Here is a 15,451-nt window from a genome sequence, read left to right as displayed (position 1 = left end):
AGCACAGCACAGTCCCTGCGCGACCCACAGCAGCCAGGCTGCCGGCCAGCCCCGGGGACACTGCCACCACTGGGAGGTGTCCTGGGATGTGGTGGGGCCCTGCTGCTCCCACCTGTCTGCCAAGAGGAGAGGGGTTTCATCCTAATTAGCTCAAGGCACAAGAGGAGTCAGGACTGGATTGGGAAGCCGCTCTGCTCTCTCTCTTCCTGCCCCAACCCGCTCTCCTCCCAGCAAGCCGTCGCTCTGGCGGAAGCTGCAACGCTGCATCTACCCCTGACGCAGCATTGCGCTGCCGGTGGCCCCCACCCCACAGCAATTGCACAAGGCAGCAGCACCCAGAGAGCAGGAAGGAGATATCTGCTGGCACCCAGGCGGAGGCTCAGCCTCCAGAGTTATTTAAGCACCCCCCACACCTGCTGCCCCAGAGGAGGTAGCAGCGGTCCACTCTGCACCAGCATGGTCACAGCTGGACTCTTCATCCTCAGCCTGGGAGGCACCATCCTGCTCCCAGCACTGGCCCCAGCAGGTAATGGGAGAGCTGGACCTGAGAGGGCTGCAGGGCTGGTCCTGCAGCCAGGGCGGGAGATGGAGACCCCGGGCTGGAGCACCGCGGTGCAGGGGAGCCTTTGCCCTGCCACGCTCAGCCCTCCTCAGCCAGACCTGATGCTCAGCCTCTCCCTGGTACCTGCGGGTAGTGCTGGGGTGCTTGGGACACACGGCCAGGAGCAGGACAGACATGGGCGAGAGCCGTGCTGGGACTCCCTGGCAGCCGGTGACCGCCTGCACCCACCAACCCACCAGGCACCCAGGGGAGCCGGATCATCGGGGGGAAGGTGGCGGCACCCCACTCCCGGCCCTTCATTGCCTCCATCCAGATGGACGGGCAGCACGTCTGCGGGGGCTTCCTGGTGTGGCCCAGGTGGGTGATGACAGCAGCCCACTGCCTCGTTCCCAGGTAAGCCACGCTCCCACACGGCGCACGCACTTCCCGTCCCCCCCCCCGGGACACGGCACGTTCCCCTTCAAACAGATATTCCTATCCCAGGGGGTTACGCAGTCCTGGAGCAACCCCCCTCCCACCCACCCGTGCTCCCCTGGAGCCCACCTTGCAAGCCCCCTTCTCCCCATCCCCGATCGCCCCCAGCCGCGGCAGCGCCCGCTCAGGGCCCCTCTGCCGCAGGCGCAACCCCTTGGTGCGCGTGGTGCTGGGCGCCCACAGGCTGGAGGAGCCCGAGGAGTCCCAGCAGATCTTCGGCATCGCCGAGTCCATCGCCCACCCGCGCTACAACCCCCACTCGGTGGACAACGACATCCGCCTGCTCAGGGTGAGTCCCGCACGCGCCGCCGGCCATCGCGGACCTGCCCACCGGGAGGTCGTGGGCACCCGCCGGCCGGGAGGTGGGGTGCCCCGTGCCCCGTGGGGCGCAGGAGGGAGATGGGGTGCCCCACGCCCCGCGAGGCGCAGGAGGGAGAGGCCCACGCGGGCCCGAGCCGACACTAGGTGTCAGTGCTTCTCCGGAGAAGCGGCACCGCGCCGCGGGGTGCGATGGAGGCGGGCCGGGGACACACCGACCCCGGCTGGGACAGCAGCCCCCTCCGCTCCCGGGCAGCCAGTCTCTAGAGCAGGGTGGGACCAGTGCGGGGGGCTCAGCCCCTGAAGAGGGAAGGGCAGGGTTGGGGCGGGCGTGTGATGGGGTGCGGGGGGTCGGGGTCCCCAGGCAGGAGCAGTTGGGGGGCTCTGCCCCGGCAGCAAAGCCACCTGCGCCCCTGGCTCCCTGCCCAGCTGAACAGGTCGGCCACGCTGAACAAGTACGTGAAGCGGACCCGCCTGCCCTCGCCGCACGTCGACCTGAAGCCCGGCACCGTCTGCTACGTGGCGGGCTGGGGGGACATCTCCAACTACGGTGACCGGCCCACTGAGCTGATGGAGACCGGCACCACCATCATCAAGCGGAGCCTCTGCCGAACACTGTGGAGGGGCAAGGTCTCGACCAACATGATGTGCGGGGCCAGCCGCAACACCACGCTGCAAGGCGTCTGTGCGGTGAGTGCACTCCCGGCCCCGTGCCCCCCAGCCATCCCCCTCCAGGAGACCCGCTAGTCTCCCTCCCACCCCCTTGCTTTGCAGGGTGACTCCGGGGGACCCCTGATCTTCAAGGAAAAGGTTTATGGCATTGTCTCCTTCTCTGGGGAGAGATGTGGGGACCGCCGGTACCCTGACATCTACACCAAGATCTCCAACTACATCGACTGGGTACATCGCACCGTGCAAAGGCACCGCCATCAGAAGGGGCAGCCGAAGCCCTAGCCGGGCCTGGAAGGGGGTCCCGGAGGCAGACGGGCTGCGGGGAGAGAGGCTGAGGTGTCTTGGCTGTCTGGCAGCTCCCGGGAGGGGAGAAGAGGGCCAGGAGTCCCAGGTCCTCCCAGCTCTGGGGGGGTTTGGGAGCTGATGCTCAGGGCTCCTCGACCCAGGGCAGGGCAGGAGACTGACTCTGCCTATTGGTGAGGGGAGACCCGTCCCCCCAAGCTGTACAAGAAGCCCCAGCACCTTGCCCTGCCTCTTGCAGCAGCAACGTTTGCCTTCCTCAATAAAACCTGGTCACAGACCTCTGTCCATTCACCTTCCCTCCACACACCCTGCTCCCCGCCACCTTACAGAGGGTCCACAGCCCTGGCTCTGGGGCAGGCAGGAGCTCCAGGGACCCTCGCCCCCCGTCAGCCCCGTCCCACCCTGATCCAGCCCCAGGGACATGATGGGGAGACCGAGACTGAGACCCACCTGCCCTGGGAGCCAGCAGAGCCTGGGCCAGCGTTTTAGCCCCCTTTAATGTCCTGGTGGGCAGCTGAGCCCGGGAGGGCTGACTGATCCTTAATCCCTCGCTGCTACCCATCTCAACTGGGGGTGGTTTTTCCCACCTTTCCCCTCTCCTGTCCTTCCCCTGCCCAGGATGCCCTCTCTGGCTCTGTCACTGCTCCCCATTTCACTCCGGTCCCCAGCCAGACCCCTCCCGGCTTGTCCTGGGCTGGGGTGGATGGAGCAGGGGGTGCAGGAGGAAGGAGGGAAGCGCCAGCCCCCGCTCAGGACCAGGCCCTGTCCCAGAGGAGCCAGGACCCTCATCCAGGTGCTGCCATCCCACGGAGCATCCCAGCAGCGCCGGAGCTGTCTTCCCACTGGGGTGGGGCTCCCCATCCCATCCCATCCCACCCTGTCTCATCCCATTCCGTCTCGTCTTGTCCCATCCCGTCCCACACCGCACCCTCCCCACCATGCTACGGGACCCCCCAAACAGGGGAACCACAGACACCTCCCGGGGGCAGATGGGCTCCCAGCCGCCCGGCTGCGCTGGCAGAGCCCACGGGGATCCTGTCGAGAGCCTCACCCGCCTCCCCGGCACGCTCGGGCGCGCAGATGGATGCTCGCCCTGGAGGGAGCTGGGTGGCTGCGGGCGCAGGGGTCGGGAGCTGCCCACGCCAGCTGGGGGGACACGTGCTGCTGGGTCTCAGCTGAGACATGCACACAGCATGCGGCTTTGCCCAGCATCGCGGCCGTCTCCAGGGACAGACCCAGACATTCCCTGCTCCTGGTTGTTTGTTTTATCTGCAAATTGCTGGCACGCCGCGGCCACGGGGTGCAGCCGCCCTCCCTGCCCGGGGGATTCCGCAGGAGGCTGCAGCCGACCACAGCGTCTGGCACAGGCCATCTCAGCGCCCTTGGGGGCTCGGCCGGGGAGGATGAAGGCCAGGGCTAGGCCAGTGTGCCGAGAGGTCCCCAGAAAGCACCCTCACCTCTGCGGTTCCACCGCCACGCGACCCCAGGGCCTTTGGCTGCGCCCCGCCGCAGCACGCTGCCCCATCCCCTCCTGTCGCAATCCCAGCTCCCCGCTGCAGGGCTTTGCATGGGGCGAGGGAGACACAGCCGTGGGCATCGGTGGCCTTGGGGACACCCAGCAGAGAACAGACCCTCTGCCAGGCTGCTAGCCTCCAAGGAAGCCCCAAATCCCCATGGGCTCCCTGCAGTGGCAGCGTGGGGCAGACCCCCCCAGGATGCTGGAGCAGGGCTGCCAGCCCCAGGGCTTCTGCGTGCTGCTGGGAAGCCTGGAGAGCCAGCGCCTGTCCCGGCTTGTCCCAGACCACCCAAAAACCGGCGGGAAGGAGGCGGCTGACTCACAGCCGTGTTTTGGAAGCCGAAATCTCCCGCTCATCGGCAGGAGCTGACGTCGCTGCCGCAGCCTGTGCCCGTGGACTTGGCACGGGGCAGCGCGCCAGGCGCTTCGGGGGCCAAACCCTCTGGCTGGGGCAGGCAGAGGATGGCGAGCTGCCTCGGGGAGGAAGGCGCTGCGGGCGGGCTGTAGAGAAAACCGGGCCACACACCACCACACACAGCAAACGCTGGCACCAGGGAAAGTCCTGGGCAGTGTTTTGGCAACTTCTTTACACCTATCCCCAAAAGTGGGGGGGCATTGCTGAGCTGGGCGGGGAGAGAGGGGCTTGCAGGAGAGCCCCCACCGTGCCCACCCTGGGTTGAGATGCCGCTGCCTGGCAGCGGTGCCCGGCCGGGCTCAGCGCAGCTCCGGGGTGCACAAGATGCCCGGGTTCAAACCAGGCTGCAGCCTGGGCCAGATCCCACACGATGCTCAGCTCCCTCCCGGACCACAGGGAGGGCTGAGGGTGCTGGGTGCCGGCCAGGAGCAAAGGTCTCGTTTCCCCCTCCCTGCTGCACGGTGCCTCAGTTTCCCCCGTGTAAACCCCCCACCCAGGTCCGGGGGGGGTCTCTGTCAGAGCCAGCCTGGCCCCAGGAGCTCCCCGGGCTGTGCCAGAGCCCGTCCACGCGGCAGGTCCTGAGCCAGGCCCAGGCTGGGGAGCGCTCGACCCACGCGAGGCTCAGCAGGGTCTGGGGGCCGTGCCATGCCAGACCCCGGCACAGGGGACACGGCCGAGGGGGAACCGGCAGCGGCTCCTGTTGAGCTCAGAGCGCCAAGCCGCAGGCTGCCGCCCGGGCTCCTGCCGCCGGGGAAGCATCGCACATCAGGACCCAATTAATGGCAGGAATTGTTTTGTGAAATACCAAACCCTCATGGCACGGCCCGATATTGGGAACAGATTTATCTGCGTTGCTGGTTGCTGTTTGCTCTTCCCCGCTCCCCCCTTTCCTCCCGCTGCAGAGAGCGGCCTCAGCTGGGCTGGAAAAACCCCAGTGCCAAGCTGAAGCAGATGCAGCCCAGGACCAGGGCCAAGCTCCTTACCTGCTACCAGGGGCTCTCCCACCCCAGGTGCCCCCACGTCCCTCTGCCCATGCCTGCCTCGACCCCCAGACCCTCTGCGAGGGGGCAAGCAGCAATGCTGCGGGTAGCACAGCCCCGTGGGAAACAGCCCCAGGGGACGCAGCCGCCTCCTGCGGCCCCAGAACCTCCTGAACAAAGTTGGACCCGCAGCACTGTTTATTCTTTTTTTAATAATAATCCAAATTGTAACACAGCCATAAAATGTCCCTAACAATACCGAATAGGAAATGTATATGTTCCCATAGCATCTGCCTCAGGAATCAGAATGCAATCATACAAAAATAGAAAATAGGGTATTTTTATATATATATATAATATATATATGATATTTATATAAAGGCAATAGCTTCTCGGTGTCAGAGATGAGATGGTATTTACACAGGTGACAACACACAAAATGAGAGAAATAAAAATAAATACAGACGGTGTCAACAGAGCAGGGGGTGGGGGCAGGCGGGGGCCAGGGCTGTGCAGCCGACGGGGAGCTGGGCTGGGGGTCCCTGGGGTCGGGCAGGCAGGGCCATCGCCCCTCTCCTGTCCCCCTCTGCCAAGCTGTGCTCCCCATGGCCACCCCAGCCCCACACCCCCACGGCGGCTCTGCAGTGGGATCGGGAGCCGAGCGCCGTCCCGGGGCACCGCGTGGCTGCTTCACCCAGCACCAGCCCTGGAAATGCCTCCGGGGGCCGCGGACCCCCAGATCCCCTGGCAGTCACGGCTGCTTTCAACGCGGTTTTTGCAGGGAGGGATGAAGAGGGCTCTGGGCAGGCTGGCCCCCGGGTGGGGGCACCTGCAGCAGCGGTGGGCTGGGTGGGCCTGGAGGGTCGGTCGTGCCCCCCAGTCAGGGCTGCCATGGCCCATGGTGGGCAGCGCTGCCTGGCCGCCATTGCACCAGCCCTCTGGGCACCGGCGTTGCCTCCGAAGATGGGTGGGAGCCTGGTCTGAATGGTCCCAAGAAAACCTAAACTAAAATCCGTTTTAACATACACATGCTAAAACTTTAGGAGAAAATAACATACATATATATATATATTTTTTATATATATATATATATATATAAAAATATATATCTATCTATCTCCAATCTGACGCAGCGCCGTGCTGCCTTTCCTGCCGCTGGCAGCTGGGGCTGAGCCCCTCCGGGGAAAGCGAAAGCGCAGATTCCCTCTAGACCTCAAGGTCCCGGCCAGAAACGTCAGCAGAGTACCGAGAATTCAATCCAAAAATAAATAGGCCCAGGGCTGCTGGCCAAGGACACGTGGGGGGGGCCCAACGCGCTGCAGCACGGACACCCCCTCAGCGCTGTGCCGGCCGCAAGGAAGGGCTGTAGGAGCACCGGGAGCAGGCGCCGGCCAGCGGAGAGCTCTGCCAGGCACCGGGCGTGCACCGGAGCATCCCCAGCGTGGCTCGGCATCACTCTGCCGCGCGGGCTGGGAGCCCCCTCCCCTGCTTCCCAGCTGGCAGGACCGAGAATCGGGCCCCCTGCGACTGCATAACATACACAGGTATAAATAAGGATCTTTTTATCTTAATAAATATCAGGTATATGGTTTGTACAATATACACATAATGCCCCTGTCTCCTGGGTCCAGCCTCGCGGCGAGGGAGGATTCACACGTAGTTCTCTTCCGCGTTGTCCGACTCCGGGGAGAATTTGGCCGCAGCTGGAAATGGAGCAGGACAGGGGGAGAAGCGGTGAGGGGGATGCGAGGGAGGGCCAGGTGCTGGGGGTCCGAGCCCGCTCCCCCCACCCGGATCGCCCCGCTCACCCGAGCAGCTCCCGTAGTGACGCACGCCGATGGAGCGGCCGCGGTGGCAGGTGGCCCGCCGGAGGTGGCACGCCGAGGGGTAGGTGACGTTGTTGTTGCCGCAGAGGGCATGGTCCAGGCTGGTGGGCTCGGGGCAAGGAGCCGTCCGGCACATCACGCAGTGGGCGCTGCCCGTCTGGTCCACCACGCAGGTGTGGGTGCCGGGGCACACCACGCTGGAGCAGGACTCTGCGGGGAAGCACACGCAGCCACGGCTGAGCCTCCCCGGCCACGGCGAGCCAGGGATGGCCGTCCTCCCGCCGTGGCTCCTCCGACCCAGGTGGGCAGCAGGCGTCCTCCCAGGGAAACCCAGGGAGCTCGGGCCCCCTCTCACCTTTAGCTACTGGGGGACGGAGTGGAGCCGGGACTGGAGGGTCCCAAGCTCCCCCATCGCCACCGCTCCCAAGGACGGGAGCTGGCAGGGGCCGACGTCCCGGGTGCGAGGGACCGCGTGGCCCCGCAGCCCTCGGGCACGGCCCCGGCCGGAGCCTCGCCGCACGGGGGGGGGGGGGGGGGGGGGGAGCTGACGTCCAGCTGCAGAGCCCGAGCGCATGGGGCTGAGCCCGGCTTGGCGCGGTGGGACCTGGCTGCGGTGAGCGGCCCCACGCAGGTGCCTTGGCAGCGGGAGCGGCGTCCACTCTGGCCAGGCTGGCAGCCGCCACGCCGTGCACGCCCCGGCGAGAGGGGAAGGGCAGGGTCACCCTGGAGCCGGCCCAGCCCTGCGAGCGAGGGTGCACGGGGGCGGTGGGAGCCTGCGGGGACAGGATCAGGCCCTGCGCAGAGCTCTGCCGGGCTGGCGCAGAGCAGGGGGCTCGGGCACCCCCCCATCCCCCAGCAAAACCCCGGGGTCTGCGCAGCCTGCCGGCCCCGTGGCCCCCCCGCCCCAGCACAACCCCGCGGCAGCAGCAGGGGCACGGCAGGACCCGCAGCACTCCCCGGACACCGTAAACACTTTGCAACGCCGTCCCTCCGCCTTCCTCTCTTTCCCTGCCGGATTGGAAGGAGATTTGGCATCTGCAACTCCCAGCTCGCAACTCACATTTCTTGCCCCACATTTCCCTGTGCAGTCCAGAGCTTGACAGGCAAAGCATTTCAGAGAGGAGGGCTGGCAAAAATAATCATAATAATTCTGACAGTTCTTGGCAGGGCAAGGAGGATTGCTGCTCTCTTTAACAAAACAAAAACCGGGGCTTGATGTTCGTAAGTGACATTTTACGGACTGTTATTCCTCAGCCCGCGGCGAGGCTAAACCCCCGTTGCACTGACAGGCTGTGTCGGCATTACAGGCGGCTCCGCTGCCGCGTCCCCGCCGGGGTGGCCAGGCCAGGGCCCTGGGCTGCCAGCCGGGTGGGTGCCAGCTCCGAGCGCAGTGAGGGTGATGCTGAGGGGATGCGACTCCCCCACGGGCCGGGGGCCGCTGGCACCCATCAGCACAGGGCTGGCTGAGGAGCAATGCCCCCTCACCGTGCACAGAGCCCCACGTTCCGCAGGCAAAGCCCTGAGCTGGGACAGACCTTCCCTCCCTGGGCACAGCCAGGGCCAGGCACCGGTTACAAACCCTCCACGCCGTGCTGGTGCAGCCAGCTGCGTGGACGGCTCCTCCCTGGGACACGCTGCCTGTGGCAGGGAGAATGGGGGAGATCCGGCTTCCCGGGAAGGAGAGGGGAGGACGCGCCCGGACATGCTAGCACAACACAGCGGGGCGACCCTTCTCCGCACCAGAGCGGCTTGCGGTGCGCCAGGAGAGCTGGAGAGCACCTCGGTCCGGGGAGCCGCGCTGCCATTCACCTCTTTCCACACAGGCGCAGCTTGGACCGGTCCCACGTGGAGCTGGGAACACGAGAGCCACAGGGGACGGGACAAAAGGGGGTGGGGGGGCACGACCAGACCTACTTTTGCATTTGCCCTGGTACATCACTTCGAGGTCAGGGTGGTCTCTGCACTTGGCCGTCAGCAGGTCGCACTCGTCTCGGTAGGTGTAGCCGTCGGAGCCGCAGACCTGCAGCTTGCGGGGCAGACTGGAGCAGTCCGGGGCACAGGCGCACTGGGGACGCCCGTGCTTCATCTTGCAGACCTTGTCGGGGCCGCACACCACCCCCTCGCAGCTCTCTGGGGACAGAGGGGAGCGGCACGTGAGGATGCGGCACCGGCTGTCCACCACGAGGGAAGGATCCACCCTGCCCAGCCTGGCTGGCACCCTGGCCCCACGGCCACGCAGGGTGGCACCGATCAGGACGGGGCCAGCATCAGCCCTCGGGGTCCAGAATCCCTCCCGGAGTCACAACACGCACGCTCGATGCCGAGCTGCCCCGAGCAGCATCTGGATCTGCTCAGCTCCGCCAAGGAGCAGGTCCTTGGCTGGAGCTCAGCACGATCATCCAGCACTCGCCCCAGCCAGAGCCCCGGCCCTCCACTCAGCACCAGCTAACTCATTTCTATGTATTTTTTTTTTTTTGGAAGGAGACATTTCTTTTTCTTGTGCAATGGAAAATCTATCTCTGCAAGGCCCCAGCTCCTCCAGAAGGAACTGGGCTTCGCGAGTTGTCTGGGCAATCAAGAACGCCGCTTCCACCAGACAATACCCAGCCCTGTTTTGCTCCGGGCCTCCGTGACTTGAACACAAGAGCGGGACGCAGCAGCGAGCGCAGATCCCCAGACAGCTGCCTGCTTTGTCCCCCGGGTCGCCTCCCGGCCAGCACAGGGGCTGGGTTCAGAGGGTCCCGCCAGCGCCCGGAGCTGCTCCGGGGCCGTGCCCACGCCGGCGGGGACGGAGAGGGGCCGCCGGCTCCGAGAAGGGGCCTGTCCCGGACGCTGCTGCCTCCGCGGGGAGAGGCAAAGGGGTCAGCACCTAGCCCAAGGCAGGGATGGGGGGCTCTGGCTGGGGCGGTGGGAAGCCCCTTGCCCCCACAAAGCACGCACATAGCCCTCAACCCAAAGGGACCCTTCACCCCTGGGACGCGGGCGATGCTGGGAGTTGGGGGGTGCGGGGCTGCCTGCGGATGCAGGGACCCCTCAGCACCTGCGGGGAGGAAGGCTGGGCAGGACTGAGAAACGTCCCAAGACAGGGATTCACCCCCAGGCAGGAGGGATCCCCGCAGACAGGGTGTGTGCTGGGAGCTCTTGGGAAGTACAGATGGGGATTTCCCTGCGGGAGACGGGTCACTTTGGGAGACAGCGGGGGTGAGGAGGAGGAGGAGGAGGAGGAGGAGGAAGGGGAAATTCCCTGTCTGCTTGGCCCGGCTCTCCCCAGGGGAAATTCCCTGGTGGGAGATAGTTTCCCGGTTTGCTCCCTGATTTCCATAGCTGGGGCCTGTCCAAGGGAAGGGGAGAGCGGCAGGCTGAGCCCCAGCAGCATCTTTGCAGAGAGCCACAGAACAAGACCCCAGGACAGAGGGGCATGGCCCCATGACCCAGGGCTGCCGGAGCAAGCGGGACCCTCGTCACCCTCCATGCTGGGATGCTGCCGCCGGCACAGCGGGGTCCAGCCGTGTCCAGACTGTCTCAGCAAGGGAGGGAGGTAGTTGGACCATCTGCCCGTGACCCCGACCCTGCAGCCTGGCTCTCCCGCCCTGCACTGGGTCCCTGGGGGGGACACCATGTCCCCAGCAGCTGGAGCCAGGAATTTCGCCTCCTCACTGGAGACCCATTGCAGAGCCCCCGGGGTCTGGCCAGCACCTTCCCGCGAGGCTCAGCCGCCCCGGCTGCTGGCGCAGGGCTGGTGGCTGCAGCCCACTTTATCCTGGAGTAACCTCTCCCAGCCCCGCGAGCCCAGGGAGCGGGAGCGCAGCTCGTCTCATCCTCCCTTTTCCAAGGCCTCCGGCTCGCTGGAGCCCGGTGGGGAGCAGCACCAGCTCCATCTGGATGGGACAGGCAGGGGCTTTCTGAAGGGTGGGGAGTTGTGGTCTACGTGCCGGCCAGGCTCTCCAGTGGTTTCAGTAAAGGTCCTGCTCCCAGACCCCAACGATCTCCAGAAGCCACAGCCTCCGCTGCAGTCTGTGGCCACCGACAGCCCCCCATGTCCCCCAGTCTCCCTGCAGAGGCGAGGGCAGACCCCTGGGATGAGCCACGGGGGAGCCGCGCTCCCCAGCCGGCCCCTGGAGAGGGTCCCGGTGCTACTGGCACCCGCTGAGTGGGGCCAGCCTGCCCAGCCAACGCGGGGCCGAGCCCACGGTAAGAGATGGGGCAGAAAGCCAGGGCCAGAACCTCACTCAGGTTTCAGCTGGCAGGGGGTGCAACCCCCAGCCATGCCAGGACGGGGCTGAGGAGCAACGGGTGGCAGTGCCAGGAGGTGCAGAGGGGCTGGAAGAAGCTGTCTTGTTAAGAACCTTTTTTTCCCCCTTTAAGCAAATAACGACATGACCTTTCAAAGACCTGCTCCTGCCTACTGCGGTCAGCAGGTCCTCGAGCATGTTCTCACACAGCCACGCAAGTGCGACTGGGGGATCCGCGCCTCTGGCGCACGCCAAAACATCTGGTGGGGCTGGAACTCACAGCTGGAGAGTTTCCACTTCTGGAACTGCCCGTTACATAAAGCCATTTCACACACAGGCTGGGAGGAGGAAGGGGGAGCAGAGGGAAAGAAATAGATCTTTTTTCCTTAAAAAAAAAAAAAAACAAAAAAAAAAACACACACCAAACTTAAGAAGTTTTCCTCTGAGCAGACCTGGCAAGGGCAGGGGCAGGAGGCCCCAGCCACAGCAGAGTTAACCTAGGAATGGGGAGCCCCAGCTCAGCTCCTCGCACTTGGTCTGCCCAGCCAAGACCCAGGTCACACACCCCACTCCACAGGGGGAACAAAAATACACACAAAACGCGAGCTGCCAGGGGATGGATGTGTCCCACAAGCCCTGGCCCCATGGCAGCATCCATCCTGGAGCCATGGCAGCAGGAGCAGGGGGTCAGTGGTCTCTGGGGTCCCTGGGCTGTCTGGGACAGCCCAGGAGGGCACTGGAGAGCCCTGCCTGGTGAGGGGCAGCCCAGCCCCATCGCTGCTGCTTCACCTGGAGCTGTGGGCTCCAAGCACCCTCCCCAAGCAGAGCTCAGCCCCACAGCAGCCCACTTGCCCCACAGCCACGCTTACCTTTGCAGGGGTGGCAGGTCACCAGCCCCAGGAAGCCCAGCAGGCTGATCTTGTTGCCTGGGTAGGTGTAATTAGACCAGGCCACGTCCACATTGCCATTGGCACAGCATTCCTCCCACGTCACTCCCGTCTTCAGGATCATGGTGCACTTGGCCTCCTTCCCCTGCTGCAGCCAGCAGATCCCACCTGCAGAGAGGGCAGAGGGTGAGGGGTCCCCACTGCACTGGGCCACCGCGCGAAGGGCAGCGAGACCCCCGGCCCGGCCACCCACGGGGCAGAGGCACAGGGACTGCACCGGTGCCCGGGAAGGGCCGGCATGGGATGAGTTGGGGAACCTAAAGACGCTCTGTGCTGGCTCCCACCTCTCCTGCGGCACACGGGCTGTCCCAGAGCAGGCGTCCCCATGGGCTCCCGGCACAGCGCGGCGGCTCTGGGCCACGCTGCTGCCTCAACGTCCTGGGCTGCTGGCAGCCCGGCTCCTCTAGCCGACAGGCTCCAAACCCAGCACTGGGACCGCAGGGACGTACCAGTTATCTCGGCGCTCACAAGTGATGCTCTGGAAGATGCCCAGGTGGCAGGCTAGGGTCTGGGCTTGCAGCTTACCCCCTTGCCCTGCCCTCCCTGCCCGCATTGCTGCCTAATTTCCGCCTGACCCCACAGAGGGGAGGCTCCAGCCCAGGGAGGACGGGCAGGGTGGGGCCGGTGGGCGCCCACACTGTGAGGGCTAGATCCGCCGGTGTGCACCAGCAGCCCCACAGATGGACAGGGACCATCCCCGTGGCGCCAGGGCCTGACACCCACGGCCTCTGCAAGGAGCATTTGAGCCACCGGCTGGAGAACAGGGCACTTGACACAGCCCTTGGGATGGGGCCAGCCCAGCGGCATTGGATCTGTCTGAGTCAAAAGCCTGTTTGTTCCTTAACCCCACGAGCGAATCAGTTATATTTTTTTTTTTTGTGAGTGATTCCTTTGCAATTTCCGCCTCTGCAAACCAGCCTCTTCTGACGCTTATTTGGGTTTATGCTCTCATTAGCTGCGTTTGAGGTTTGTTAAACGGCTAAAGATGTGAGGGAGGGATGGGGGAAGGGACGGATCCTGCTGGCATCAGGCTGGAGTGGCTCCCCTCCAAAGTAGGGATTCACCCTGCCCCAAAGCAGAGTCAGCACCTGCCTCGGACCCCAGGTGTCCCCCCACTCCCTCCCATGCACCCGATTTTGGTTCAGCCAAAAGCATGTGGGGCTCCCAGCCCAGCTGCAGCCAGCAACAGCTCTGCAGGGCAGCCATGGATGGAGCAAACCCTCGGGCTGTGGGAACCAGGGGCCTGGACTCCTCTGGAAGCATCAGCCAGGCCAATACACCTCCGCCAACGGTGGATTTATCCTCCATAGATTTGTCCAATTGCTTTTTCAAGCCCATTTTTCCTTTACAACACCCCAGGGCCCCAATTCCTCCACAGTACCAAGCTCCCTGGGAGCTGTGTCCTGGCTTTGTACCGTGCTTGCCCCACAACTGTTGCCCGTGGGTACAGCCACGTGCAGAGTGATCCCACCTGCAGTGGGACGGATCCACGCACCACCTGTCCACACGTCCGGTCTCTGGGGTGCACCCCTGGCCGGCAGCAGCGGGGCACCCACCACCTCCCGAGCCATGCTGGGGTGCGGGGATGCCGACAAGCAACACGCCCCAGGCAGGGGGACAGAGTCCACCCGCCCTGTGAGTGGAGCAAGGTGGTCGTGGGCCACAGGGGCCAGCGTGGGGTTCTTGGGGCGCCCCATCCTCGGGGTTTCCCCAGCGCTTCAGCCGCGAGGGTGCGGCGCTCCCACGCTCAGCGCAGCCGGAGGACCCGGGCTCTGGCCACGGGGACACGGCGTGTCCCTGCCTGGGGCCTTGCGGCACTTGTACTCGACGCTGCGAAGCAGCAAGCGGAAATCCCGCGGGCTGGGGCGATGCCAAACGCGATCCTGGTGTCCACAGCAGCACGAGGGGCCTCATGGGAGCCTCCCCCGGCTTCGGGGCATCCTGACCTGCTGCTATCCAGGGAGCACGGACGGCTCCTGCCCACGCTGGCAGGGAGCGAAGGGGACACAGGGCATCGCGTGATGGGGAAGACGGAAACGTCGGCACTGCTGCGGGAGAACCGACACCGGTAGCCACAGCTCGGCAGTGCTGGGAAGGGCTGCTGGAGCCCCGCACCGGGGTCCCGGACAGCCTGGGTGCCAGGATGGCTCCCCTGCGAGGGAACAGCTACCAAAAAGCCCGGACGCCTCCCAAGCGCCCGCAAGAGCTGCCAGCACGGTCAGCTGAACCGGGAGGGGTTCAAGCTGCAAACTCCACACCCAGATCACGAACCGGCCGCCGTTCCCAGCTCTTCCCACCCGGCTCGCAAAGCTCCGCGGCACGGCTCTCCCGCTCCCCCACCGCAGCCCGGGGAGAAAGAGGGACACCCCCCCCCCCCCCCGCCACCTCCCGGGCAGCCGTCCCGGCAGCTCTGCGGGGGGCTGGCGGGGCCGGCCAGGCTGTTGCGCCGGTCGCCCCCACCCCAGGGCACGCCGGGGTGCGGGGGTCGGGTACCGGCACTGCCACGATACGGGACGTGGCAGCGGGGCCGTGCGGGACCCCGGGCGCTGGCTCCCGCCGCGGCAGCCCCGGGACCGAGCCTGCTGGAGGGACAGCCGGGCACCGGGGGCCACCCGAGCGGCACCGCCGGGCACCGGGCAGCAGCCGCTGCTCCGCCAGCGCCCGACACCCGCGCGCCTCCCGGTAAAACGGGTTTCTGCCGCCGATAGCCCGGCCCCGCGGCCAGCACCCCCCCCCGGCCGGGGCGGCGGCTGCCGGGAGGGACGGGTAGGGGGGGGGGACAGCGGTGTCCGGCGGGAGGGGAGGCGGGGCGGAGCGCGGTAACGGCGCCGGGACCCCGGGCCGGGCCGCCCCAAGCACCTGCCGGCGGGGCCGGGCCGGGCGCGGCGGCACCGACGGCCCGGGACGGCGGGCGGAGCGGGCGGGCGGGGTGGCCCCGGCGGGAGCGGCTGCCCCGGTGCGGCCCTCCAGAACCCCACGCCGCCGGGACCCCCCACCGCCCCGGGCGGCACTTACCGTGCGCGGCGGCGGGGCTGCAGAGGGCGAGCAGGCAGAGCGCCAGCCGCAGCGGCATGGCCGGGCCGGGGCGGCGGGACGGGCCGGGACGGGGCCGGGACGCTCCGGCGACCTGTTGCCTGTGAGGCGGCGGCGGGGCCGGCGGCGCTATAAAGCGGCGGGGCGGCGTGAATCACCGGGCGGGGCGGGGG

General features: G+C 66.2%; 2 protein-coding genes across 2 annotated transcripts; one reads left to right on the top strand and one right to left on the bottom strand.

Moving 5' to 3' along the window:
• Window positions 1–373: 373 nt before the first annotated feature.
• PRSS57 (serine protease 57) lies at window positions 374–2,606 on the top strand. Its single transcript, XM_030032683.2, has 5 exons — window positions 374–526; window positions 802–955; window positions 1,181–1,325; window positions 1,784–2,044; window positions 2,129–2,606. The coding sequence occupies exons 1-5, from the start codon at window positions 457–459 to the stop codon at window positions 2,306–2,308; spliced, it is 810 nt and encodes a 269-aa protein (XP_029888543.2). The 5' UTR covers window positions 374–456; the 3' UTR covers window positions 2,309–2,606.
• Window positions 2,607–5,438: 2,832 nt separating this feature from the next.
• Window positions 5,439–15,390, bottom strand: FSTL3 (follistatin like 3). The gene is made up of 5 exons (XM_030033975.2): window positions 15,261–15,390; window positions 12,168–12,353; window positions 8,981–9,196; window positions 7,049–7,276; window positions 5,439–6,943 (listed from the first exon to the last, which is right to left on the bottom strand). The coding sequence occupies exons 1-5, from the start codon at window positions 15,316–15,318 to the stop codon at window positions 6,891–6,893; spliced, it is 741 nt and encodes a 246-aa protein (XP_029889835.1). The 5' UTR covers window positions 15,319–15,390; the 3' UTR covers window positions 5,439–6,890.
• Between the last annotated feature and the right edge of the window lie 61 nt (window positions 15,391–15,451).

Source organism: Aquila chrysaetos, chromosome 12, assembly GCF_900496995.4.
Source record: "Aquila chrysaetos chrysaetos chromosome 12, bAquChr1.4, whole genome shotgun sequence".
Taxonomy (NCBI): domain Eukaryota; kingdom Metazoa; phylum Chordata; class Aves; order Accipitriformes; family Accipitridae; genus Aquila; species Aquila chrysaetos.
Note: the sequence above shows the minus strand (reverse complement) of the source record. Positions and strands in the feature narration are given on the sequence as shown.

Excerpts from the sequence above, each read along its gene's own strand:
- PRSS57 (XM_030032683.2), top strand. The coding sequence starts at position 457 with ATGGTCACAGCTGGACTCTTCATCCTCAGCCTGGGAGGCACCATCCTG. Across the intron at positions 956-1,180 it reads GCCCACTGCCTCGTTCCCAG|GCGCAACCCCTTGGTGCGCG; the intron begins GTAAGCCACGCT and ends CCTCTGCCGCAG. Across the intron at positions 2,045-2,128 it reads CGCTGCAAGGCGTCTGTGCG|GGTGACTCCGGGGGACCCCT; the intron begins GTGAGTGCACTC and ends CTTGCTTTGCAG.
- FSTL3 (XM_030033975.2), bottom strand. The coding sequence starts at position 15,318 with ATGCCGCTGCGGCTGGCGCTCTGCCTGCTCGCCCTCTGCAGCCCCGCC. Across the intron at positions 12,354-15,260 it reads CAGCCCCGCCGCCGCGCACG|GTGGGATCTGCTGGCTGCAG; the intron begins GTAAGTGCCGCC and ends CCCTCTCTGCAG. Across the intron at positions 6,944-7,048 it reads TCACTACGGGAGCTGCTCGG|CTGCGGCCAAATTCTCCCCG; the intron begins GTGAGCGGGGCG and ends CTCCATTTCCAG.